Source organism: Fulmarus glacialis, unplaced genomic scaffold, assembly GCF_000690835.1.
Source record: "Fulmarus glacialis isolate BGI_N327 unplaced genomic scaffold, ASM69083v1 scaffold15666, whole genome shotgun sequence".
In the NCBI taxonomy this organism is placed as follows: domain Eukaryota; kingdom Metazoa; phylum Chordata; class Aves; order Procellariiformes; family Procellariidae; genus Fulmarus; species Fulmarus glacialis.
The window spans coordinates 1-27084 of NW_009218888.1; the positions used below are offsets into that span (position 1 = coordinate 1).

General features: G+C 36.9%; 1 protein-coding gene across 1 annotated transcript in view; it reads left to right on the forward strand.

Annotated features, from left to right (window-relative positions):
- The first annotated feature begins 2324 nt into the window (after nucleotides 1-2324).
- The window catches only part of RPGR (retinitis pigmentosa GTPase regulator), a 56678-nt gene continuing 31918 nt past the window's right edge, over nucleotides 2325-27084 (forward strand). Inside the window, exons 1-7 of the mRNA XM_009580182.1 lie at nucleotides 2325-2346; nucleotides 3013-3138; nucleotides 9624-9716; nucleotides 12260-12322; nucleotides 13916-14074; nucleotides 15581-15730; nucleotides 24560-24718. Coding sequence (XP_009578477.1) covers nucleotides 2325-2346; nucleotides 3013-3138; nucleotides 9624-9716; nucleotides 12260-12322; nucleotides 13916-14074; nucleotides 15581-15730; nucleotides 24560-24718 — 772 coding nt within the window. The remainder of the gene's footprint in view (nucleotides 2347-3012; nucleotides 3139-9623; nucleotides 9717-12259; nucleotides 12323-13915; nucleotides 14075-15580; nucleotides 15731-24559; nucleotides 24719-27084) is intronic.

Sequence of the window (27084 nt, forward strand, 5' to 3'; positions counted from 1 at the left end):
CGCCGGCTCGGGCCGGTGTCTTCCGGCGTCTGGGGAGAAATACGTACGCTGACGTCAGAGATTAGACGGGGGCAACCTTGCTGTCGTCACCGGCATGGTATAGTGGTGCAGTGTTGAGCAGGCAGGTTTTTTCAGTTAATAAATGAGTTTTGGTCCGTAGTTTGACCTACGGTAATTTTTAAACATTTCCTGCGTGCCCATACAGCAAAAATCTCATTGATGTTCTGTGGGATTTAATTTTATGAATTGGTAGGATCTAATTTCCAAACTGACAGCTTAGGTTTCAGTTGTGAAATTAATGGGATAGGAAGGGCATCTGTGAATTAAATTCTCTGGGTTTTGTATACATTGAATTAAGAATATATGTATTTTTTCATGTGAATGCTTCTGAAAGAAAAAGAAATGAACCAGAGAGCTCCACTTTGGCACGAGTGCCAAAAACATTGCTGTAAGCGTGGCCAAATATGCAGCATGGCTGGTTGGCTGGAGATTAAAACTTAAAACAAAATCATGTTTTCAGGTGCCTTTTAGGATGTGTATGATTGTAGGTGTGTATACATAAAATGAGAAAAACTCAACCCTTTCTTTAATTTGACTGCACAAAGGCTTGTTTTTAATAAAATGGTGAAACACATCTAGAGAGGTAGTACATACAATTCTATACATGGCTGCTGAATGTGGTACCTAAAATAACACGTCGTTTGCAAATATGGGAAACTTGTGCATTAAAGAATAATTTCAAAATTAATATCAAATTTACAGTTTAAGAGAGAACTTTGGGTTTTGGAGCTGGAGTGCAGAGTATTGATGAGAAAGAAACATCTCTGTATTTATTTTCAATGAAAGAATTTTACTATCAAATTACATATAATTTTACGGAAGCAGTCTAATGTGACTGTGTGTATTTGTGCTATCATAGCTTACATGTTAACAGAAAGTCTGCAAAGAAAAGGTTTGCTTTTTTCTTTGTTTTCGTTTCCAAAGAATGATTCTATGCTTAAAGCACAAGTTTTGACATTTTAAAATAGGAGGTCTAATTGTGCTTTGCCACATTGTCTGCATGGCTTTTGGCAAATTATTTAACTTGTGAGGTCATTTATTTTCCTGTAGAGTTAGTATTTTCTGTGTCAAGCCACATGCTTGACCAAAAGGTGGATGAATAGTTAACGTTTTATGTTTTAAAACAACAGTGCTGACACTGTTGAAAGGAGGAAGAATTGAAAAAACTAGACAGATTACAAGGGTGGAAGAATTGTCTGGATTTTTTTGGCGGGTGTTTTTGTTTGAATTTTTTAGATCATGGTCTTATGATCAAAGACAGTTGTGCCAACCCATGTTTTGAAGGCTGAGAGTTTTCATTTTAGGGGGCCATTTTTAGAGCACATGTATCTTTTCAGATGGGTGAGGAAGAGTGGTCAGTTTGGAGCCTGTCACCTCTTTACAGTGTGTGTATGTGTCTCTCTCTCTCTAATCCAATTTGGAAAACCTGTTTGAATTCAAGTCTAAACGTAAGTGAGAACTCTTTGTCTCTACCTGCTTTCAGGATGAACTTTTTATTTTACTTTCTGGAGGCAGTTATTCAGAGTTCTTTTTTCTTTCTTTTATGCACCTAGTAGTTTTTCTTGGAGGGTAGTGGTAAAGTATGTTAGTGTACTTTAAGTTAAATTATTGTATCTGTGGTGGGTTGACCTTGTCTGGATGCCAGGTGCTCACGAAGCTGCTCTATCACTCCCCCTCTTCAACTGGACAGGGAGAGAAAAATATAATGAAAGGCTCATGGGTTGAGATAAGGACAGGGAGAGATCGCTCACCCATTACCATCACGGGCAAAACAGACTCAACTTGAGGAAATTAATTTAATTTATTACCAATCAAAAATCAGGGTAGGGTAATGAGAAATAAAACCAAATCTTAAAACACCTTCCCCCCACCTCTCCCTTCTTCCCAGGCTCAACTTCACTCCCAAATTCTCTACCTCCTCCCCCCGAGCGGCACAGGGGGACAGGGAATGGGTGTTGTGGACAGTTCATCACATGTTGTCTCTGCTGCTCCTTCCTCCTCACTCTTTTCCCTTGCTCCAGGGTGCCCCACCCCTGGGAGACAGTTCTCCATGAATTTCTCCAACGTAAGTCCTTCCCATGGGCTGCAGTTCTTCACAAACTGCTCCAGTGTGGGTCCTTCCTATGGGGTGCAGTCCTTCAGGAACAGACTGCTCCAGCATGGGTCCCCCACAGGGTCACAAGTCCTGCCAGGAGCCTGCTCCAGCGTGGGCTCCTCCCTCTGCGGGGTCACAGCCTCCTTTGGGCACATCCACCTGCTCCGGCATGGGTCCTCCCCGGGCTGCAGGTAGATATCTGCTGCACCATGGATCTCCATGGGCTGCAGGGGGGCAGCCCGCCTCACCATGGTCTTCACCATGGGCTGCAGGGGAATCTCTGCTCTGGTGCCTGGAGCACCTCCTCCCCTCCTTCTTCACTGACCTTGGTGTCTGCAGCGTTGTTTCTCTCATATTCTCACTCCTCTTTCCCAGCTGCTGTTGAACAGCATTTTTTTCCCCTTCTTAAATACGTTATCCCAGAGGCGCTACCACTGTCGGTGATGGGCTCAGCCTTGGCCAGTGTCAGGTCCGTCTTGGAGCCAGTGGCATTGGCTCTGTGGGACATAGGGGAAGCTTCTGGCAGTTTCTCACAGAAGCCACCTCTGTAGCCCGCTTGCTACCAAAACCTTACCACATAAACCCAATACAGTATCCTCAGAACACAATATACTAACAACAATACGTATTCTATTGGGAAATTCATGGAGACTAAGAAGAATCAGAAGGACTAAAATGAACCTGAAAATGAAGTAGTCTTGGTGAAACAATAGAAGAAAATGCTTCAGCCATTTTTTAAAAAAAGAAAAAGATGGGAAACTAAAATGTGCGATTGAATTAATAGGAAATGACTATTTCAAAATATATGAGGCAAAATTTGTTTTCACTAAAATTGACATTGTCTTTTTGTATTTTAGAATCAGGTGCTGTTTTCACGTTTGGAAAAAGCAAATTTGCAGAAGATATTCCTAGCAAGTTCTGGTTCAAAAATGACAAGCCTGTACTTATATCATGCGGAGATGAACATACTGCTATTGTTACAGGTCAGTATTGGAAATGGAGTATATGATAAAAGGTTATATATTTGGACAGCTTGGAAAGTTATGATTCTTAAATGAATCCTGAAGTAATATATAATATAATCGGATTGTGTGTGTGGGGTACTCTTCTGTGGGGGCTATTGGATGCCTTTTAAGTTAGTGTGAGGTCACTGAAGGTTTTCACAAGACATGCCCAAGAACTGTCATGAGTGAATGGGTAATAACTGAATGTATCACACTGGATTTAAAGTAAGCATGACTTTGCTCAGCTTGAATGTTTCCTGTGAATCTGACAGTATTTAGTAGATAATCTTAAATATAGAGGTTTTTATCATGGAAGTAAACAGTATCTGTTGAACACAGTCAACAAGTTCACTAGGAATCTGCCTGAAACAATACATAAAATTGTATCTCTGAAATTTAGATTTGAATTACTGTTAACTGTCAACTGAAAATAACCCTTGAAAGAGCAACACAAAAAACTTCAGAAAATCCTTCTAAAATCAGAAATAAATTGCAAAAGCATTCAAAGAAGCTCAGATGCAATACAGTGAGCAGTATTTATGTTCATTTTCATTTCTTTGAAATAATGGAAGCAATACTCATTGAAGAACTTGTTCAATTTATTTTACGTGGAAGGGGCTACTGTTTTGTTGATGAGCATGTGTGTTGATTGTATTGACAATCAACTGCTGATACATAATAAGACTTTGTTGTTATGAAATTCATATGCATATTTTCAGGACTTTTTTATTGGAATGTATTTATTCCTCCTCAGTGCCCAATTGGTCATTGCTCATTAAATAATTTTTTGAGGGTTTCTTGCTATGTCCCCAAGAAAAGTTGAAGATGCTGGATTTTTAGAATGAACAATTCCAGGCATGATAAAAGGAGAGCATAGATTTCATGGACTGCAGAATATCTTGAAGTGAAATTATACGATGAATTTTTCAAGCCTAACTTCATAGAAGATGAATTATCCATGAATAGTTTGTGTTTTGAACAAAACTTGACACTTTTTCTTGGATTGCACCAGTTCTGTTAAATTGCCTGTTGCATAAAATTAATCAGAATGTAACCTGGGGCACTGTGAAATTTTCCTTTTGAAATTTTTTTATATATTTCCTTTCATATGCCCACACCCCCTTTGAAATAACACTACTATAATTCTCAGTTTAGACTAGTCAATTTAAATTGCCTCCCTGAGTTCCCCCAGCATGTGCATGTGCCAGCACTGTTACCCTAATTGGCAACAATCCCCTAATTCCTTGTCACTGTAATAGCAGCCACTTAGATAAAGCTTTTGAAAAGTCAACTTGCATAGGTTTGCATGAGCACTGTTTCTCTACTATCTCCCCTTCTCCCTGTTACTTTAATACATACAGCATGTTTCAAAAATGTCCCTGTAGCTGGCTTTTGCTGTTGTAGTGTGCAGATACGTCACCAGGGAAACTTCTAGATACTCAAATCTTTATTTCCTCAAAGCTTTTGAAGAGAAGGAACTGTAGAAGCACGAGTACAAAATTTCTTTGGTACCAAAAGTTTTTCTGGGACGTTGTAAAGTAGAGGCAAAGAGGGTAAAATACTGATCAACAACAAGCAAAGGTAGAGAAACGGCAAGAGTTGTACAAAAAAGTGAAGAAGGGAAACAGAAAATCTTTGTCCCTCATTTGTTCTTCACACCTGTGCGTGCCCGTGTGCACCGCACATTTCTGCTGTTAGATGGAGTTGGATGATACAGTGGAATTACAGTCCTTGGTGAATGACATTGAACTGCAGTAACACCTGGAATAAAAGCTCCAGAAGTGCATGCCGATAATGAGTTTACTGAGAAGGGTACAGACCTTGTGGGAAACCAGGAGCTTCTTGAAATCCAGCTGAACCTGACCTGGAAGAGATAAAAGACAAACATCACTGAGAAAGGAAAAGTATCTCAAGCAGGTGTGTGTTAATGCATGCTTCATTTTATTTTCAGTCTTTACTTACAGGTCACAAAATTCCCCGCTTCTTTTTTTTTCCACCCCCTGGAAGTGGTAGTGGGACTTATGTATGTAGGGGACAATGGGAATATGAGATAGATTCAAATCTGATAGAAATATATCAGTTTTACACTAACATATCTCAATAACCATAAGTAAAATAATCACCCAAACTGATACAAAACATTCCTTAAAGCTGGTTTTGGGTAGGAGAGACAGCTACATCTAGCACTGAATCTTGACTGAATGCAAATGAAGAAAATGTACAGGAACTAATATTTAGCATTCAAACAAAATATTCAGAAATTTTCAAATACTTCTTTAATCTAATCCAGCATCAATATTCCCATATGGCTTTTAGGAAGAAAAGTGTAAAGTAAATATAAAACACACTGTTCTTTGGCTTTCTAGGTCAGGAGTTAGAGTCCAGAATTTTATTTACATACTATGGCTGTATGTTGGAATAGGAAGTGATAGTTACTTGCTGACTTTGAGTTGGCTTGCTGAGCTAGTCAGAGAAACATTTCCTCCTCCAGTTTTGGAGTTTGGGATTGAAATTTGTGTTTCTTTATTCATTTGCTCTGTACCTTTAGCACAATATTCATTAAAATGTTCAAGCAGGAATTCTTTTAAGCAGTTGTCTTCTTTAGTTCTTTAACACAGTCATGTGTTACACGCTCCCTGCATCTTTTATAACTGCAGGCTTTGGAAAGCAATTTATTCATCCTGTTGGGAGCTGGTGTGAAATAAGTGATATTACACATATTTTTAAGAATGTCCTCCCAATACCTTTCTATTAATTTTATTTTCTACAAAATGCTTAAAGTTAACAGCTGTCTCATTGTTTATTTGCCTTGATTAGAGTGTCCTAGGCAGCTTGCCCACATTTGATCAAAGAGACTGATCCTGATCACAAGGCGGGAAATGGTCATGATGGAAAACACATTTTCTGAACTCAGCTCTGGAGAGAATTGAAGCCCGCAGTGCAAGAGGGTAGAAGGAAAGAAAGAAGTTACCAAGTGTAAAAGTAGGAGTGAAAAGAGGTGCATGTGGAACCACAACAAGATAGTATACTCATAATTTCGAGTTTTGTAAGGCATTAAACGTTCAACAATTTACACCAAAGAGACCTTGGAATCTCTCCAGGTCTTTGGACACCAGACTTCTTCTATTCTTTCTGCCTACCAGCAGGCCATCAGAACATGGCACAGTATCTTTTACAGCTGCAAGGGGAAAATGAGGAAGATTAGTACATGTTTGTGTTGATCTTTGATATGTGTAGGAGCAGGCAACAAACTGTGCTGGTTTTGTTTTTGTGATACTAAATGTCCTAAGCATGACTGTTCTTATTGCTCAATAAAGCTTTTATTTTGAGAATATCGTGACTTGCCTAACAAAACTGATGTCATTCCCATTTTCATGAGGTTTATTTGAAATGTATATGAATTTTATATGAACTGTTAACATAGTTTATTCACAAAATAGCACAAATAAATACAGAAAATCATGGTGCCTGGCAAATGATACCCTGTCCAAAATATTACCTTTTAAGTCTTCTTCAGATATAGCTTCTCAATAGAATCCTGTAATAAATGCTCAAAGTGTGCACATTGTCTCCCCATTTTATTTCCCTCCGACATTAATATAATTTAGAAGGCAAGGGGGGGAATATGTAAAACATACCTTTAAACATAGGTGATAGGAATACTTGGCTGCCTGCTATTATCATGAAGCATGTTGAGGATTTCAGCTGGTATTTCCCAGCTGCTGAATGAATGCCTTTAGTAGCGCTTCATGAACCAGGGGAGCACATGACAGATGGGGTTCCCAGGAATCACAGTTGTGATAGCAGCTACGCCCATGAGAAATGTACTGGTTAGGAGACACTCTCTTCCTGAGGTGTCTCACAAAATCCTCTGTTCCTAAAGATGTAACATCTTGTGGCTTCCATAATAGCCCTGAATTAATGTTGGTGAAACATCTGCTGGTGATAAGCCAATGCATACATACTTTGGAGAAATACTCCAGTCCTGCATGAAGATGAAGGTGGAGACTGGTGTTGGAAGTATGTTTTCATTACCAAAACAGTCCTAGTAGTCCCTTTCTTTATATCCTGTTGTTTCCCTTCTGCTGCCGAGAGTCATAATCTTACTCTGTTGGACCTGTCTTCTGCCAGCCATTCCAGATGGCAGATGGCCACAATCTCTGTACGTCAGCACCAAGGTGGAAGCAAAAAGACAAGAGCAATCTGAGTTTGCGAAGTTTTGAAATATGATCCTTGCCTATTTGTCTGCTGTTGAATTGGTTCTCACTTCAGTGCATCTGTGGTGATGACTGGAGGTATCTCAGTATGCAATTATGAAAATAGGGCCTTTTGCATACAAAATTCTGTTGTGTTTCCTGGCCAGCTTAGATTGCATCATGTCTGTTCCAAAACCTGATTTGCTGTACAGATCCAGAAATGTTGCTTCATTACAGGCATTTGTTTAGGTTCCTCTGTAGTGCCTGTTAGTTTTCATTCACTGTCTGAATTACCTGCTTCTCAGTTTTCTTATTTTCTGTTACACTGCTAAGTGTTGGAAGTGTGAAATTATAAAAGGCTGTCACTCAGCTGTAAAAGAATGTAAAAAGATTCCCCTCATCTGTTAAGCTCCTTGACTTACAAAGGAATGCCTGGGAATTTAAAGACTGGTATAAGAAACAGCAGATTATAGGATGAAAAGCATGACCTGTTGGAATTTTGAATGGATAAAAGAGAATGTGCTGAAATTGAATTACAGCAGCTTGGCATCATATTCCACAGGAGTACTACTGTCTTATATAGGCACTTAAAAAGTATAAACCAAGGATACAAGGAAGCATATACCAATATAGGATGCCATTTACTAGTAAAAATTCTTTCTGTTAAGGTGCATTTTGCTCTCAGTGACAGACAGCTCTGCATGTGTTTTAATGTGATTGCATTATCAAAATCAGGATGGCGATATAAATGCTATTAGTAGTGCATTAGCGTAGACTTGACCTCAGACTTTCTTCCCTTGCAACTTTCTTGGAAAGACATAATATTGACACATAGTCCCATGTTCCAAAAATTGTCAAATCTAACAATTTGATTGGGACTTTAGATACTAGTTATTGTTAGTTGTTGGTGTTTTGGTTTTTTTTTAACTATGTGGTTATATTTAAGAAAATAAATGAATTTTTTTTTAACAGAGTAAGTATTTTTGTTATCTTTTAAACAGTTGAATATCATATTTCAAAGTCTCTGTAAATCACATTCAGAACCTTCACTGGGAACCTACACTACTGAAGTACAAACCGTCATAATATTTTGGCATTATTATGTGGAATTGCTGTTATGCATTGCGATCATGTGATAATTGTTGACGGGTAGGGTGACAAAGTTTATTTATGTGACAGCCTTGTGATGGGAGCCTAACTCACAAAGCTCTGCAGACCTTCATCAAAAGGAAACAAACTCCTTTTAACAGTTGTAAAAGGTGTTTTTTTTTTTTACAAATCAGTTTCTATTGTTTTGCAAAGATGTCTGTTGGAACAAGGATTTTATCTTTGGGTGTGAGCTTCATAGCTTTACAAAAGGTAATATGAAACGAAATGAATTCATTTTAAGATATTGTCAGTAGTCAGTTTTGGCTGCCTAATTTGCATGCCTAATGACAAAAGTGTAACCTGTTCATATACCATCCTCTTAAAAAAACACTCGTTATTCAGAATGACAACTGTTCATTGTTTGTAATGGTCAACCCTGCAAGTTCAATGACATGTCATACCAGTTTCTGGAATACGATTCTAGCATTGCTCCTGTTGAAGATTTGTAATCAAATGTTTGCATTTAGGTTTACAAAACTCCCTGACTACGTGGTGTTTTTATACATTCCTTCTTTATACGCAGAATAACAAATTAATACAATTTGTGAACACATTTGAAAATTTATCAGGAACCATGTCCTGTAGAAGTGCAAATTTGTAAATCATTTTAAGAGAAGACATTTAGCAGTAAAAGAAATAGCCCCCCCAAAACAATAAAATAAGCTGAATATTACAAATTTGTGTTTGTATTAATTATATAGCTGCATTATTCATTCCTGTCTTTGGCGTAAAAGATGTGGGTGCTCAGTTAAATGTGCTGTTATTTTATAAGTAGGCCTATAGATACTGTGGTTTCGGAATGGCAGGATCTGTCCGAGAGCACATTTTATTTTCTGAAGAGCACTTTATCTGTGCTGTAATTAAAGCAGAGGATGTTTGTTCTGCTTTTTGTCCCTCCTTCTGGCTGGGGATTTCTTACTTAAACAGTGCAATTACTACTTTTGTACTGAAAAACCACAAGGACATTAATTATTGCTTGCACTTAAGTATTGAATTGCCTAATCTTAAACCTTACATTAAAAAGGCAGTAGTAAATAGCATAGTGTGTGAATGACCATCATGTCTTATATCAGGTATTCAAACACTTGTATGGATTCTGACTGTGGTTTTTTTTTTCAGGGAATGGTAAACTATACATGTTCGGCAGTAACAACTGGGGCCAATTAGGACTAGGATCAAAGAACACTGTCAGCAAACCAACATGTGTTAAAGGTTTGTTTAATTTTTCTTTTTTTGTCTTTTTGAAAGAGACCCTTGTGAAAAGGTACTTTATAAGATGCAGTTCCAAAATAACTGATTCTTCCTTCTTTACTCATCATGTGTAGCATATTACTGCACATGCTTATAAAGGTAGCTTAAAAGGATCCCTGACTGATTTTCCATCAGTTCCAGATTCTGGGTCCTTTTGCGTCTGAAGATTACTTCAGATACATAGAATGCTGTCTTTTTTGAGGGCTCTCATTTTACATAATATTTGCCTTTTCTGACAAACCACATCTTCATTGTGACTGCAAAGACATTAATCAGATGCAGCGTTGTCTGTGCGTTAGAAATCAGAGTTCTAACAGCATTGTGTAACCTTTGTATCACTTTTGTCTTAGCACCTTTATAAATGAAAAAATCTGTCAGGGACTTTCTACAAGTACTGCTACATTTTTAGCAAGTGTAAGAAGTGCCTGAGGGGCCATAAATGTTAATGTTTTTATATGATGCAGTAAAATAAATGCCCATATTCTTTCACGTGTTGTAAAATATGTTTTCATTACACTGTTACCTTCTTGATCTTTCCTAGCCGGTTTTATCTTGTCAAACAAAACTAAGTCAATACTTTTTCCCTATCCCCTTACTTAAGTCAGCTCTATCCCATTAACACATTTCTCTTCACCATTAAATGTTTATACTCATCCTTTCTGCCAGCAGATCGATCTGTTAGCTTATTGTTAAAAATAAATTATCCTGCTTGTTCAAACTCTTTTCTACCTGATTTAGTTTATTCTACTGTCCTTTATCTGCTCCTCTCTCTATTTCACTTAGAGGGAGAATGCAGCTACTCTCAGGTTCACATCTTCTGTCAACCATGTGAGGCATTGATTCTTACATTGGCTTAAATTGGTTGGGTGTCAAGTTTTGGTTTTACTGTCAAATTGCAATGGAGAATAAAAGACGAAGAGGACAGCAATTCAAACCAGACCTGGCATCCACTGAAAAAAGTCACAAGGGGGGTATCTTTCTTATCTTGGCAGTAGGCAGCAGGAGGAAGCCCTGGAGCTTTTCTCACTATCTTTCAGTCATCACTTGGCTTTGGGAATGAGGTTGCAAGGACACATTTCAGTTTCTGCTTGGGGCCAAATGGTTGTGGCTGCATGTTTCCTGAGAAGATATCTTCTGGGACTTGACTAAAGACTAATGAAATTGTTTATGAAAAATTGCCAGCAACATTGTAAATATAGCATGGCTCATCACATACAATTGATGAGCCTAAGTGGGAGGAAGGTTAGGGAGCACAGGCTTCTGAAGAGCTGATTAAGATCATCTCTGAAGTTGGAGGCAGAGTTTTGGGATATAAAGCAGCAGGAAGAAGCCAACATTGGAAGTGTTACGGTTCCAGCCTGGTGGTGGTGATAGGTGTCGGATAGGATAGGCAGGAACCTGAATTTGGACAATTTATGTTTGTGTCTGTGTGATAGACCACAGACAGTTCATGCTTAAGTAGATAGATTTATTCAGTAACTTCGTAGAAGGTAGAAGGGACTTTAATCTGAATGTTGTGGAGCTGATGAAGGTTGATCTGGAAGGACTGAAAAAGGGTTTGTGAAAGGAATGATGGTTGTTGGCTTTGTCATGGACTAGTGCAGTGGAAAAGCAATTAAAGATATATTATGTTAAAATAATGCTGTTTTAAGAGCATTGTATAGGGCACGTGGACGTGGCTGAGGGAAGATAAGTTGTTGGCAACGATCAGTAATTGGAGAGAGGATGGAAAAGTTGGTGAGGTTTTTTTCCTTTGTTTCTGAAATAGAGTGCTCTTGCCATGGGAGAAAAGGCACCTCTGTATTCTCTCTTTACCACCAAAATAACTCTTGACTTCTCTCGCATACATTCCCAGCCTTTCACAGTAACCAGACTGCAGAGAAGTACATGCAATGGGTGGGTGGTAATTGAGCTGAAATTGAGACAGGATGGTATATGCAAAAATTTTAGGCACTAGTCCAGATAGGACTGTCCTTAGCAATTGAGTTTAGTGATCAATAAGAGGGCAGTGCAGAGCAAAAGTCTAGCAAAAAAGGTAGGTGTGCATAATGAAGGAAGATAGGGATAAGACAAAAGATTTAAGACAGTGGAGTTTTAAAGATTTAAGGTAGTGGGAAAAGCATAAAAGGGAGTTAAGAATAGTACTGTTAATGAAAACTGAAGACAGCTTTAAGCATGCATTTTGTCCTGCAACTTGGTATATTTTTTGAGGCATATGCCGTAAATGGTAAATTCTGGGGAATGTGGCATTGGGGTGAAGTAGCCATCATCAAACTGACTGTGAGCTATAAGTTTTTAAGGTCTATATCTGTTTTCTTGTCTTGGGGGAATCCTGATTTAATAAGTCATGTGCTAGGTTCAAATGGGCAATGAATCTTGTAATCATTCTTTTGGTAAAAATACGAAAAAAATAAGAGCTCGCTCTAGAGCATAGAACATTTTGTTGTTGAACCAGCTATCAGCTTGATTATAACTTTTCCCCCCCCTTTGGCTTTAATTCGTAGCTTTAAAACCAGAAAAAACAAAACTTGCTGTTTGTGGAAGAAACCACACTTTAGTTTACACAGGTATGTAACCTATATTATATACATATTAAAGATAGATTTCTTCCTTTGCTTTTATGCAAAATTACATTAGGAACCCCAGGAGTGTTGAGGAAGGAAAAACAAATGAAAATGCGACTGTTAAAACTTTGGGTTTTGATACCCAGTTCTTTGAATGCTTGATTTATTCTGAGCCAATGCATTTATAAAATAATGTTATATAGGAGTTTGCTAGCAATAGACAGATGAAAAAAATTCTTGCTGGCATTTGAGGTGTTGTTATCAATTATAAATATTTCATTTAAGCTCTGCAAAGGTATATTTGTATTTTTTACATATCTGTACTCAAATTTACCTTTGACAAGTAATTTATCTTTGTTACTGTGAAGTTATGTATTTGAGTAAATATAGTAGAACTGAATGTTTTCAAGTCTTCAAATTTTGTTAGATTTTGGTTAGACAAGGTAGTCTGCTATTTCAATGACAAGTTGCTTTATTAAGCTATAAATAAATAAGCTGTAAATTTAAACTAAAAAATAAATTTTTAGAGAGACTGTATACAGAGAATTGATGCAAATTCTTGTCATGCTTCTAAAATTTATGTAATGGAATAGCCATCTTTGTGGTTGCAATCCTTTAGCTTGCAGTAAGGTTATAAAGAGGATTGTTTGATTATTAGGAGTTTTATATATGTGGAGACCCTGAGCACTGTAAATAAGCCTATTAGAATAAACCAGAACATTTTAATAACAGTTGAGTATGCAAGACTGCACAGGGTAAATATTAGTCACTTTTAGTGTACATGCTGGCTAGATAATCTGTGGCCATTTATGTAGCAAGGTTCATTTATAAATTGTATGTCAGTTGCTTATCACATTTCTGTCTGGATTTGTGTTATTAATGGGCCTTATCTTTTTCATCATAGATGAGCACTTTAGATGTGAAACATACTAAAATTAAAAATATAAATCTTAAAGTTCTCTTAAGTTCAAGATATCAATCATCAGCTTTAACTTTAATTTCAAGATTCTAAAACAAAATAAAGACCTAGTTAATTAAATCAAAAGTGATTTAAGTATTAAAATGAGTAAATTATTTCTAATAAAAAATGAAGCAAAAATATATTTCATTCACAGTACTCAAAACTATCAAGTTATGCATCTTTCTAATTTACGTACTAATATGACTTCAGTTTTCCTGCCTGTGACATCATTCACCATTTTCCTCCTGCTTTATCTTAAAATATACATTATTTGGGTAAGGAGCTTCTTCTGGCTGCCAGGGCTACTAGTAGTCATTTTCTCAGAACTCTTGCAGAACTTCAAATTATATTTACTTTTTAGATCAGTCTCCAGAATGGTGGGAAATGCAGTCAGTCTAAGTACATGTAAGGCCTTTAGAAAGTTCTGATCCAAGCGTGTGCAGGAAAGCCTCCTTGCTAGCTACAGCAGAAACTGCTAATGTCAACTTGAGGATATTTCAGGGCAGTAGACCACAACTTTTCTGTAATGTTTTTCCATCGAAAATTTAATGACTTGCTCCAGTTTCTCTGACTTTTTACCGCTGATGAGGATTCTGTCTTCATTCTGTGTATTACATGTGCTTTTCTGTATGCAGAAAAAGGAAATGTGTATGCTGCTGGAGGTAACAGTGAAGGTCAGTTGGGATTAGGTGACACAGAGGAAAGGACCACATTTCATTTAATTAGTTTTTTTACCAACCAGCACAAGATCAAACAGCTAGCAGCTGGATCATACACCTCAGCAGCAGTAACTGGTAAGAGCAACTGCTAATAAAATCTATTTATGTGTGTCCAGCTTGGTGTTCCAGGGAAACATTGATTCCAGCATTCTGTCTGCATATGTGGGTGTATTTTCTATGCCTCCCTGTCTTCTTTCCCTAGTAACCATAGTCATTTTTTGATAGCCAATTGCCTATTTCAACACAATCTGGCAAGGGGTGGCAGTCTCATTAACTTCCTACAATTTTTGTGAAAGTAAGACCTTTTCCATGAGCAGTGGCCTGCAATGGGAGCTCAACCTGTACTAGTTTAGTAGGAATCCTTACAAAGGAGAGACAGTATGAATACCCTCAAAATGGGAAAAATCTTCAGTTCATTTCCAGGGAAGCCAGCTACAAAACATGAATGTTATGAAAACTAAGTTTCTCTAATTCCACTTCTTACTGCAACTATTTTGGTCTACTGGTGCAGGCTACACAGCTGTGTCATTACTAATTCTGAGAGAGGCCTATGACCTATTTCTCTGATGGCAGAATTATACAATTGCGACATGTTGAAGTCCACACAGTTATAATACTTTCAGCCATTGGATGGGTGGTCCTTTATTACCCTATAATGTAATTTCTCAAGTTTTGCTATAAAGCAGCAGTTTCCGTACATGTTTAGGATAAGTTATTGAGGCTGTCATTTCAGAATGTGTCAGAGAACATAAGAGTGTATGAAAGAGATGCTAGCCTGCTCATTTGGTTTGTATTTTTTGGTGACAATTGCTAACATTCTCCTGAGATTTGTAAGTCAACTTTGAATGATTTTAGTTCCCAACAGCATCTCAGTAGCACTGTGGATGGCATGTTTTTTTTATTCACAACTTATTTCACACCAATAAGAAATATGCAGAGAGAGGACCTCATCTCTTCTAGAAAAATCCAGAGATTTTTCATGTTGTTCGCTACCTTTTTTTGTGTTTTACTGCTGCCATTGGTCTTTGTGTCAACAGAGGCTGGTCTTAATAAACCTGGAACAGCTATTGTAATAGTTTAAGGAAAACAAAATGAAACTGGGCAATATAATCACCTGTGAAGAGAACTGAAAGATAAGGCAAGAATAAGTGGGATGGGTACCAAAGTCAGAACAAAGAATAAGTCTGGAAGAATGGGAAAATGGTGATTTGCTACTAGAAATGAGAAGATGCCTTAAATTCACCGTAATATTTTCATACTGACCTCTGGCAACTGAATTGTCTTATACACTCAATCTTCCTCTTTTTGAAGGAATGTTTTTACATAGTACTTCTCCTGTTGGTATTTATGGTCTAACGTCAATTGATGACAAAGTGTTCTGTGTCACTTTTGAAAAGCTTAAGGGATACCCTTTTACTTCAGACTGTTGTGTTGCATTGTGCTAAATACCATTTTATGTCCCTGAGATCATGACGTTTAGTAGTATCATACACAGAGTTTATGAAATGCTCTTAAATGGGTTGATTAACTTTTTATTAGTTTTGGTTTTAAATCTGTTAACTATCTGTGTCTTCATTTTAGAGGATGGGCAGCTTTTTGTGTGGGGTGACAATTCAGAAGGTCAGATTGGCTTGGCTGATGAAGCCTGTGTCAGTGTCCCTTGTCAAGTGGATGTTGGAAAACCTGTTTCCTCTGTATCCTGTGGATATTATCACTCTGCCTTGATAACAGGTAAGAGAATGGGCATAGTGGAGACAAGTCAGTAGTTCTCCAACTGTTGTCTTTGTAAAGGTAGCTAATGAGGCATTCATTACTTTTGAAACTAGATATGCCATAGTTGTTAAAAACTGCCATGTGGCAGAAAGTAGTCTACGTAGTTTTGTATCACATTGGGAGATTTTACCAGAGACAGGTTCTCTTAAATGTGGTCCTAATTGATTTATTTGGGAAACTTGTGTGTAATCTACTATATAATTGTATAGTATTGTTGAATTAACAATACTGTGAGAAAAAACTGCAGTTAATTTTCTGCATTTGCATGTTGTTGTGCAAAAGTATATTAGAAAGAATGACTATCTTGCAACACTTCATTTTCATGAAGGTTATAACAGGTGTTGTGGATTAATATTACGGTTTCAATAATCCAACTTCTCTTGAGATTATTCATTTTTGTGTTATGATCAAATAATCATCTTCATCTTCTCTAGAAATATAAATATTGAATAGACATACTATGTTTTGGGGAAAAATTAATCTCATTTGCTAGCAGTGCAAGATTGTTGTCAAAGTTTGATGTTATGTCTTAAATTTTAGATTTTTAAGTCAGTTAAACAGGCAGTATACGATATGAGGAGAAGCATACGCTACAGTGAGTCAGTGTCTGATCTCCAAACCAACCCACCTGTCTGTTGCTTTCCACCTCTCTCTTTCCACCTTTCTATTGGTTTCCAAAGTGATGATGCCACTCATTTTTTCATAATGCTAATATGGGTGAATTTATCAGTGAGTACTGATGGTATTATATATGAGCAGCCATGAATTCCTCTCAGCCATATAGATTTACTTTATTAAGCTTTACAGTTTAGTCCCCTCAGAGTAATTAAAGATTCCGAAGGATCAATATGTTTGATTGCAAAGCTTTTAATGGGTACCCAGGAACTATTCTATCAGATACTTTTCTCAGGTTACTTGATAAATGTTACTTTTCCACATAAAATATCTATATAGCTCTCTGAGAATATGCTGTTAACAGAATGAGAGCTTCCTGTGGTGGACAAATACTGATTAGGTGTTATGGTGGTAGTGTGCAACTTTTATTACAGATGCTTTATTACAGTAAATGAATGAAGTGCCTCTGACTGATCAGGAGCTCAGCACCTGTTAGGAAATCTACAGCTTCCTGAACTCAAAATAAATGGGAAAAAAAAAAAAAAAGATCCTTACTTCAAGGATATAGTAAGGAGGTGTGTATTTCTGCCTTAGAGCCAAGAGCTGAAGCTCTGACAAGACTGCAGTAGGATGTGACAAAAGCTCTCATTAGAAGAAGGGTTGAGGACAAGCATCTAAGATCAAGGAGAGAACAGGGTGTGCCAGGTGCTCTAAGGAAGTGGAAACTTTTAATGGAGGGGGATGAGAAAAAAGGATTAGGGTAGCAGTTGGGTAAGAGGAATGGAGCTTCTTAAAATACTAGTAAGAAGATGAACTGTTTATGACCTGTGAAAATGGGGAGTTGTTGAATTCCTTACTGTTTAAGCAGGCCTGGGTGTGAGATGGAAGATCTTAATTTTCAGCCTTAGTATCTGCAAATCCTGCACAAATTGGGCTTCAATCTACCTCGCTGAAACCACTGACATGCGGATGGCCTCTTTTGTGGTGAAAGGAGAAATTGTTTTTTTATTATTTTCCTTTGGGCCCTTGCTGACAGTTTTATTTGACTGATACTTTAACTACCATAAAAATTTAGTGTTGAACATCCAGGTACTTTTACCGAATTGATCTTCTGTTGCACTAGTGTCAGTGTATATCCAAACAGTTTAAAAACAAAGCTTATCCATTTAATCTAAGTGTACCATAGTCACACATTATTTTAGCTATGAAGTTAGCCATTAAATTATGAATTTGGAAGTTTTGCAAGCTGAGTCTGAGTACAAATGTAGTTACCTTATTTTTCTTACAGGCTAGTTAGGAAGGAAGTCAAGGCACTATGCTGTTAAAAGATTTTGTTTAAAAAAAGGTGATTCTTCTAGTATTATTACAATTCTTTTTTCACTTATGGAAAACACTTCCCTGTAGGACTTGCTAGACTGGCTCAGAACAGTGGTTCACATCCTCGGTATTCTGCCTCTGAGGGGTGGTAGAACATAGCAAACTAGATAATTATGGAGTATTTGGAATATTCATATTACAGGGATAGGGTTTTTTCCCCCCCAAATTGCCAGTTAGTCATTGAATTATGCCTTGAAGCGTGTTTAAAAGTTTGCCTAGCACAGGGAGTTTTCCATGTGTTTTTATTGTATGGTTTTATTTTGTATAATAGAATTTAGAGTGATTGGTGTTATTTTTAATATATATTTTTGGAGGAAATATCTGGAAAAGAAAGTGGTTCTGTATTTCAAGAAATGAAATTTGAACTCTTCAGGTGAGTGTATAATCTGTATTTATTCCCTCAACATCAATAAAGTATACCAGAGGAGCTTTTTTAGATTGTGGTTGCTGTTACTATGGAAGAAATGGGAGAAACACTGTTAATAGAAAGCTTTCAACACCTGTAACTTATCAGTTATTAGAATACCATAGAATTACTACATTTTGATTGATTACTACTTTTTAAACATGACTTGTACATAAAAAAGCATCCAATAATATACTATCTTTAATAATAAAACATAGCTGCAGGATGTAGGACTTGATACATGTTGCCGGCCTGAACTGATGAGCATGGCACCTTATGGTTTCCTTCCTTAATATATTTACGTTTGACATAAACTGTATACTGGCTAAGCAAACTGTTAGGATCACAGGCATATCTGGGTTAAAACTAAAAGGTGGTTAATGAGGATACTAGAATACATAGTGTGATCACAGAGTGCCCTCTCCAGGGCAGGATGTTCATTAATAAGAGACTATTGAGAAAAAAAGTAGTAAAGTATGGATTCCAGCTTTTTTTTTTTTTTTTTAAACTAAAATTGTTATTTCTTTGAAATAGCTGGTTTTATAAAAGATTTTTTAGTGGGCATTTGTCTTTAAGGTATTTAACTACTATAAAGCCAAGTGCAATGTCAACAAGAGTAGAGTGGAATCCTGACGCAAACCTTTAGTAGATCAAAGCATGCTTTATGGAAATTGTATGGCATTGGATCATCTGAATTTGTACTTCAGTTCTACAACCCTCCCTCCACCCCTGATGTTTCTCAAATCTAGTAGCTCCAAAAAGATGATTTGTCACCTTTCTTACTTTTGCTTTTTAGAATGCCTTCTTTGCAGACAATAATTCAGCTACTAAACATGTCAGTCACCTGTATTCTACCATGTACACATGGGCCCCACAGACACCAGAGGTGGTTGTAGAATAGAACAGAATATATCCTGAATTATTTTTAATAAAAAACACTTCTGAAATTTAGACTAGGCACAAGCACAGGCAATGGCTAGCTCATTTCCACATGCAAATTAGAAAGCTGGTCTAGTTACTCACTTCATGTTTGAAAGATGATTGTTTGCTCCCTTTTCCTGTCATTTTGCATTTTTCAAAGAGTTCCACTGAAAAGAAGTTTTTAGTTTATCGTTTCCAGTCCTCTTTAGGACTTTTTCCCAATAGCTGTTTCCTTTCCTTTCTTTTTGCAGACTTGGGATGTTAGGTCCCCACATTAGAGGTATGTCTCAAACAAAGCAACAGAGAAAGAAAGAGCTGAAAGAGGGTAGCAACGATTTTGAGTATACAGATCTCTACTTGACTAGTCTTTGACCTCACTCACTCAAGAGGGGACAATTTTTCAGAGAGCATGAAGCTTGGCAAGCATATGTAGCTCATTTGTCCACTGGAGGAGATGGAGAGCTGGAAAAGCCAGCATATCTAACCACTATTCCGGTGTCTACAGCGGAATTACATTCGTGGAGCCAGAAAGGAATTGAATATATTAAACCTCTTCTGGTGTTTCCCCTGCCTGAACTGTTACTATAAGCAAGGTCAAGATAGATTCCACTGAGAAGATGTCTTTTCATAGAGAGCTTTGTGGGTTCCTTGAATTCCTTTTTTTAATGTACTTTGTCATTATTTTTAAGGATCAGTTTTAAAGATCATCCATTCCACAAACACTTCCATGCTCAGAATTTCAGCATTTGAGGTAGTTTCAACCAATTTGGTCTTGAATAAATACTTCTCTTTTTTTCCTTCATTTATTTAAGGGATCATAGAGTGATCCAATTCTTTTGTCTACTGCTCTCATTTGCCACTAGCCAGGTCTCCTATCTTCTCTCATCTGCAGTATGCGCATTTGCCTTTGAGGGGCAAAAATAGTTTTCCATTCACTTGCCCTTTTCCTTGACGTGCTCCTGTAACCTGAAGTTTAGTGATACAGAAAATGTGCCACACTAGGGAAAGTTCAACACATGAGAATGTGACTCATATGAGAGGAGACAATGAAATAACCAGGTTCCATTGTGAACAGAATGTCCTTAAAATGCAGATGTACTGCACACGTACTGTACTCAAAATTTATCTGGGTTTGACTGGATTCTTTTTATGCTTGATAGCTGTTCTTCATAGTTTTTATACTACTATTTGCCTTAAAGGGATGTGTAATGTATTCAAAAATTGCTTTAATAAATGGGTTTATCTTCGTTACCTTGATTATTAAGTTGAAAAAATGTAAACAACTTGATTAGTTTGGGAAGTCAGTGGAAGCTTGGCCATTTGAATCTCTAATCCTATTAATTAGATTGTGATTGGATTGATATTTACAGTGCAGTAGTGTTTAAAAAGAAGTGCTGGTCTCTTCAAAGAGAACTGTGTAAGTAGTTAACTCCCAAGTACTTTTGGGGGTTTATCAGCTTGTTTCTAGAAATATATGGCAGATCCAAGAGTATTAAAACAATACTTACCTTCCAAAGAATACAGGGTTCTTTTTGTTGTTGGGTTTTTTTCTTTCTTTTCACTTAGAATCCCTAATAAAATCTCTTTTTGTCAGTGGAATGTTTTGATTACAGAAGGCCTCACATTGCAGTTGATTTTTTTGCTGTTAATTGGGCTACTGTTTTAGAATAGAAAATTGATGGAGCTGCAAATAACTGCAAAATATCAGCCTGTTCAGAGTATTTCTGCATGTAGGTATAAGAATAAAGATCAGAATTAAAACAGAAAGTCAAACTGAACAGAGAAGCCTAAACACCGTCCATAGTTTAAAAGTGAAATGAAATACAGTTTTCTGCAGCTGAGATGATTTGCTGTTTCTTAAAAAACACAGACAGATTGAAATGACTGCAAAACACCTCTTAGAAAAGAAGTGTAGAAGAATGCAACAAAGGTATTTCTGCACAGATACATGCAGATAAATGAAGTGTTACAATATTATTGGTGTAGTTTGTGTGTGCAGGAAGGAAAATGTCAGAATGATAGAAAAAATAAGGACAGCTGAGAGGGTGGGGTTACACCTCTGATGGTGATAGTTGGGAAATACAGCTGCTCTCCTATTTCATTGTCTTGCTGAAGAGAACATAGCTCTGTGAATAGATTGTGGGTGGCTACTCTTAATAGCCTGAGCCCTGTGAAACCCTGCAGGAAGCTTGACATTGAGTAAGACTGTATTATTGTCATTCCCTGATTGCCCCTCTGTGCAGTTAGAGCATTCAGTAAAGATAGTAAGTCCAGTTGCTAGCCTTAGTGACCCAGGAGCATGGTACTTGAAGAATCTGTGCCGTTGTGAGAGGCAGAAATAATCTTGGAAAATCTAGAAACCATATAAAATAGTCTGGGGTTTCTTTGACTAAGGCGGAGGCTAAATTTCTTAGGTCTTGTAAGCTTTGCAAATAAATATTGTGCCATCAAAGTTAGGTTCTAAATCTTTGATGGAAGTGCTGGGTTGCAACTTTATGTTGAGGCTTAGGACCCATTTTCCATTTAGAGCAGGAATCTGGCTTTTCTGAAAAAAAGTCCTTTTTATAGTTTTTGCTCTTTGAGTACATCATACATTTTTTTCAGAATTAATTGATAAAGTTAATTGATGAATTTATGCATTTAAATTAATTTGAAGCTGAGGTATCTTAAAAAATGCATAACCTCTTTTTTTTTGCCCAGAATGAACTTACCGTAAAATAAGAGATATACTTCAGATTCTCCCTATAGTTAAAATTCATTGAAAACCTATCCTCAGGCTTCCTTTGAAGAAAATAGATCATAATTTAGACCTTTTTTTTTTTGCTTATTGTGGACTGTTGATACCAAAGGTAACATACATCACAGGTCAGGATGACTGCTCCAGAATTACTTCCTCTGAGAGTATGGGAGGAGGAGCACTGCTTTATTAAAAGACATAGTAGTCTAAGGGTTTTCAGGATGAATCAAAGGAGGACCCTCATGGAGGGTCCTGGCAAAAGCAGTCTGTGCTGCTCTCTTCTATGCAGCCACTGCTGTAGTCACTTTTTAGCACAAAGTAATCAAGAGCTAAGTGCCATGAAGAAAAAAAAAAATACATATTGCTGGCAAAAGGGTTTTCCGGGAAAAAACATTTTGAACCTAGTTTATCTATTGGATTTACCAGATGACTTAAATGAAAATGTATTACTAACTAGTTGTCCCATAGTTACACAAAATGAAGATGCGGTTTTGCAACCTGAAATTCTTGCTCAGTTTTTATTCAGGCAAAAGAAAATTTTAAATGGGTGTACTGCCAGAGTAAAGCTCAGGAAGATTTAATAAAAATGACACATTTCTTACTGACATCAGTTTTGACTTTCTCTTCATCAGAATTAAAAATTCAAAAAGATAAAATTCGTTTCCTGTCTTGGCTTGGTATGCCCAAGTTTTAATAAACTTCGGTTCATTTTGAATCATATCCTTCAATTTTTATTAACTTGGTTTTAATAATTTGAGTAATCTTATTTGCTTTTTACAATGCATACGTAGCTTCATTTTTTCCACTTTACATTTTTATTCATAGGTTTATTTTTAGCTCTTCCATATTCCCTATTTCTGCGTAGGCTTATTTTTTTGGTCATTGCTATTGTCCTTAAATTCCCAAATTTTAAGTTGTGGCTGACAAAGTGCAAGGAAAAAGCAACAAATGTAGCAGCTATGCAAATGGGGGAATATTCACAAAGGCTGACAGAAAACTGGTAATAAGCTTGTTTTCTTATGCTCTGCCTATGTTCAATGGAGAGAGGGATGGACTTCTCTAATGGTCAATTCTGAACACCTACATAAGGCTTCACTTTGAAACTTTCTTTGAGGCTCATCTATTTTCATTGTCTGGGGGGAAAGACCAGCATTTCTAAGATTAACTCAACTTCCATGTTGGCAAGGAATTCATAGCTTTTGAATAAGAATCTCTCAGATACTGGTGCATCATGCAATAGTAATGCCTCTAAATGCTGTAAAAGTAAATTTGTGAACACTAAATGTATCCCTCTGAAAGTAAAAGTACGTTTTGTACTGAAGTACAAGTCTGCATGTTTCCAAAAATACTGTAGATGGGTGCTTCTGATGACTGAGCTTTAATAATGGAGTATACGTCTGGGGTTTGTTATTATGTTGATTATATGACTGTAGCTATCTCTTCGAATTTCCTTTAGCAGGCAGCTCCTGCACTAGTTTAAACATTTCTTTATCTTGGATTAGCTCCATGTGAGAGTTTTGTTTAGCCTTGTGCTTTGTTATATCCAACTGGGATTAAAACACAAACTTTTTCTTACATAATAGTGTATGATGATTTTTTTGGTAAGTAATTTCAAATTCAGATTGTGGGCCACAATGTGCTATGAGGGCACTACTCCACAGATAATCTTTTTCAGGAGTGGAGAACATTCAGCCATGAATTTGAAGCTTTCCTGGCAGTAAGGAAACGTTTTCTACCTAAACCTCACTCTGACCTATTAGAATAGTTGGGGGCCCCTTAGCACAGAAAATCAGAAATGTAGATGTAGCTAAATTGTGAAAAAAAGATGTAGATAAATGTAAAATGTAGATAAATGTAAAAGATGTAGATAAATGTAGATAAATTGTAAATGTAGCAATGGAAAGTACATTTTACATGTTCAGTTTTTAACTATGGTAGAAGGATATACAGAATGCTGTCTTGGATGGTAATTCTGACTTACATAGCAGTGAAAAAGCAAAGGGAGCGATTGGAAAAGATAAAACAAAGGAAACGTGAAAGTAAAATGAATTACCCAAATTTGGGATTGAAGCTTTTGAACTGGATTCTTAAAAAGTCTGGGTGAATGAGAAGGGTGTTCTTGTATGATTGTGTAGCAGATCAGAAAGAAGTTACAGGAAGAGATCTGTAAAAACCTCTCAGTATTTTTTTAAACTTAATTCTGGTGGAGTTATTGCTATGGAACCACTGCTGTATTCCTCTTGTTGGATGTATGTTTTCCTTCTGTCCAGACCACACACAGTTTCATGTTGCTTACTCTGCTTTTTTCTTTTTTTCTCTATATCTTACAAAAAGAAAGTGTGGATTTTCCATCAAAATTCCATGCAAAACGATTTTCTGTTTTAATTGAGATTCTTACAAGCAACTTCAGTTGACATAAATACTGGTTACAGAGGGAATTATAACCTCTCAGAAGCAGGATGTATATGGTTTTGTTTTTCCCTTGGCTAGATTCCTTGCAGGCTAAATATTGCAGTTCTCATCTTGGAGGGGACTAAAATTTAGCCCCTTCTTGTCCCATCAAAGCAGACTGCTTTGCATAGCTGTTTGGACGTTATACAAATATGTTCAATTATCCCGTAATGTTCATACATTTTTCTATCTTACTGATTTGTGTCTGCAGCAGTCTTGACAACCCATCCTTGCTTCTGAGTGCATGCTGGAAATCCTGCTCTGTTCTGTATTTTCACAGGAGATGGGGAGCTCTATACTTTTGGAGAACCTGAGAATGGAAAACTGGGATTATTGCCTGAACAGCTGAAGAACAATAGAGTCCCACAGCCTGTACTGGGAATTATGGAAAAGGTTAATAAGGTTGCTTGTGGTGGAGAACACACAGTGGTGCTGACAGGTATGCAATTTAACTGGCTTTTTTTACAGCCCTATAACTTAATCAGTAAGCTTAATTTACATCTCACTGAAATGTAAGATGCCGTAGTGATCCTAATTGGAAGAACGTTGTACATCAGGGAGATAGAAATCCTCGTAACAGTTAACCTAAGTGCAGGCCTGTGCTGCGCTGTGCTGTGCGTATAGTTTGACGTTCAGGCCTGTGCTGTGCATATCTCTTTGCTGCAGGATAAACTTCGCCAGCTGATTGTAACAGAGGAGCTTACAGGCATCTCCTACTTGGTACCAGTGGTTACACCACCTGCGTGTCCTTGCCTTTATCTAAAACTTCAGCAGCAAGTTCCCATGTGAATGTCCTGTTTATTTGACAGTATAAATGATGAATAGGGTCTTTTTGCTCTCAAGAAAATCCTGTAAGAGCTCAAATGACCAAAATGGGGTAACCTTTGGGATCTGGGATCCCAAGATGGGATCTGCGTAGCATGCTGTGCCTGGCTGGAGGCCTGTTCAATTCCACACAGCTCAGGATTCCCAGCATCTGAAGGGATATGAAAGTATTGATACTATCTTCTTTTTTTTTTATAGTCTTAGCTCCAATAAATAGCATTTTAAGAGATACTTTACAGAGTCTGAGTGCCTTTCTTACTGGAATTGTAACAAGCCAGCACCTCCTAGTGCAACACTTGATTGATGTTCCTTGTCTCTGAGGAGCTTGAAAGTGGTATTGGTGTGAGGGGGGAAATTTTAGAGGAAAGTTTCCATTCTGTAGTAAATTTAAATGACCCTGAATATTTCAGAAGGCATTAGGAAGTCACTTTTCAAGTAGCAGTCTGTTAATAGTGATGGAGATGCACAATCTACTGGATGCCTAAATGGATTAAATATTTCTTGTTGTGATACAGAATTTGCCTGTGACTTTGAGCAGAATTTTTAGGATACATATAAAACTAGTACAGATACAGACATTCAACATATCGTACAAGGTATAAAAATCAGCAAATACAACCGTTACATATTAGTTCACAGGGTTGTATGTCTAGTACTTGGAAGATGAAATATGGTGTATATTACTGTACTATTAAATAGTTGTGTGCCAATGGTAAATTAGCTTTTCAAAGAGATAAATGCAAAGCATTGCTAGCTATTTATTTCCACAAGTTCTATCCTGAATTATGGTAGTATAGAAGCAGAAAAGGGGAGTTTGACTTTGCCCACAGATGATTTAAAAAAAATCAGCTTTGGCTTGTAATGAATTCCACAGCTGTATAATATGCCTGTAATTAATCTCTAATGAAAAGGCAAAAGCTATAAAAACAAGTAGGACGTATAGATATCAGTCCTTAAATCTGTATTTTGAAAATGCTAAAGTCATCTCTTGTCAATCTGGTGGAGTGCCTTCAAGGTTATGTAACTAAAATTTCTAAAATATGAATTTAAAATCTAACTGAAATTGTAAGTAATATGATGTGGTATTGTATTGCAAACCACTGGAGAGAGTAAAGGTGGAAGTGATGTGCTGGGAAAGGTTACGTGTAACAATGAGTCAAGCTGCAAGACTGTGGGTAGGTTAAAGCTCCTTTGGGAAAACTATGAAGAGGAAATAACAGTAGTCAATCCAGGAAATAATGCAAACATTTGTCTACATTTCAATACCTTTGTCTCTCTTCTTCCGCCAACATACAGTCTTACCATGGCAGTATTCTATGTCACAAAATAAATTTCTTTACATGAAATCAGATTATCATTATTAGGAAAAAAATTACCATAAATTTGGGGCCAGCAAATATATAAATCGTAGTATTATTTTATGGGTTGTAAAGTGAACTTCTGCAGAAAGAATTTGATTATCATTATGGATTATTTTTTTAACCATAAATCTGAAGCCAGTTTTAATGGTATTTCATGTGATAAAATTTCATTATAACAAATGATTGTTACAGAGATTTAGTAGGAAGATGTAGACCTGGATGACGTCAGCATTATAGTGAAATCTATACAAGAGCTAGAACAAAGAGGCAAAATATAAATGCCAAAAAACAAATACAGTGAAGAAAACACCATAGTAAGTCAGTGTCTTAGTATGTAAGATTTACTTGCCTATAGAAATAGGTTTTGTAGTAGAAAGCAAGTAAGAAATTCAGTGCTAGCTTAGCTGGCAGTCGATGATCAAAGTGATGAGTGCCAGAAGATCCAGTTGAGTCAAGAGAAGAAGAAAACAATATCCTCCAACAAAATACATTTGCCTAAAGATTAATAGCTGTTGTGATAAGAGTGAAAGGTCAGATAGATTTTTTTTTAATGTAATTCAGCTATTATTAAATAGGCTACAGCTATGAACTTCTGCCTAATTCACTTTGAACACAAGAG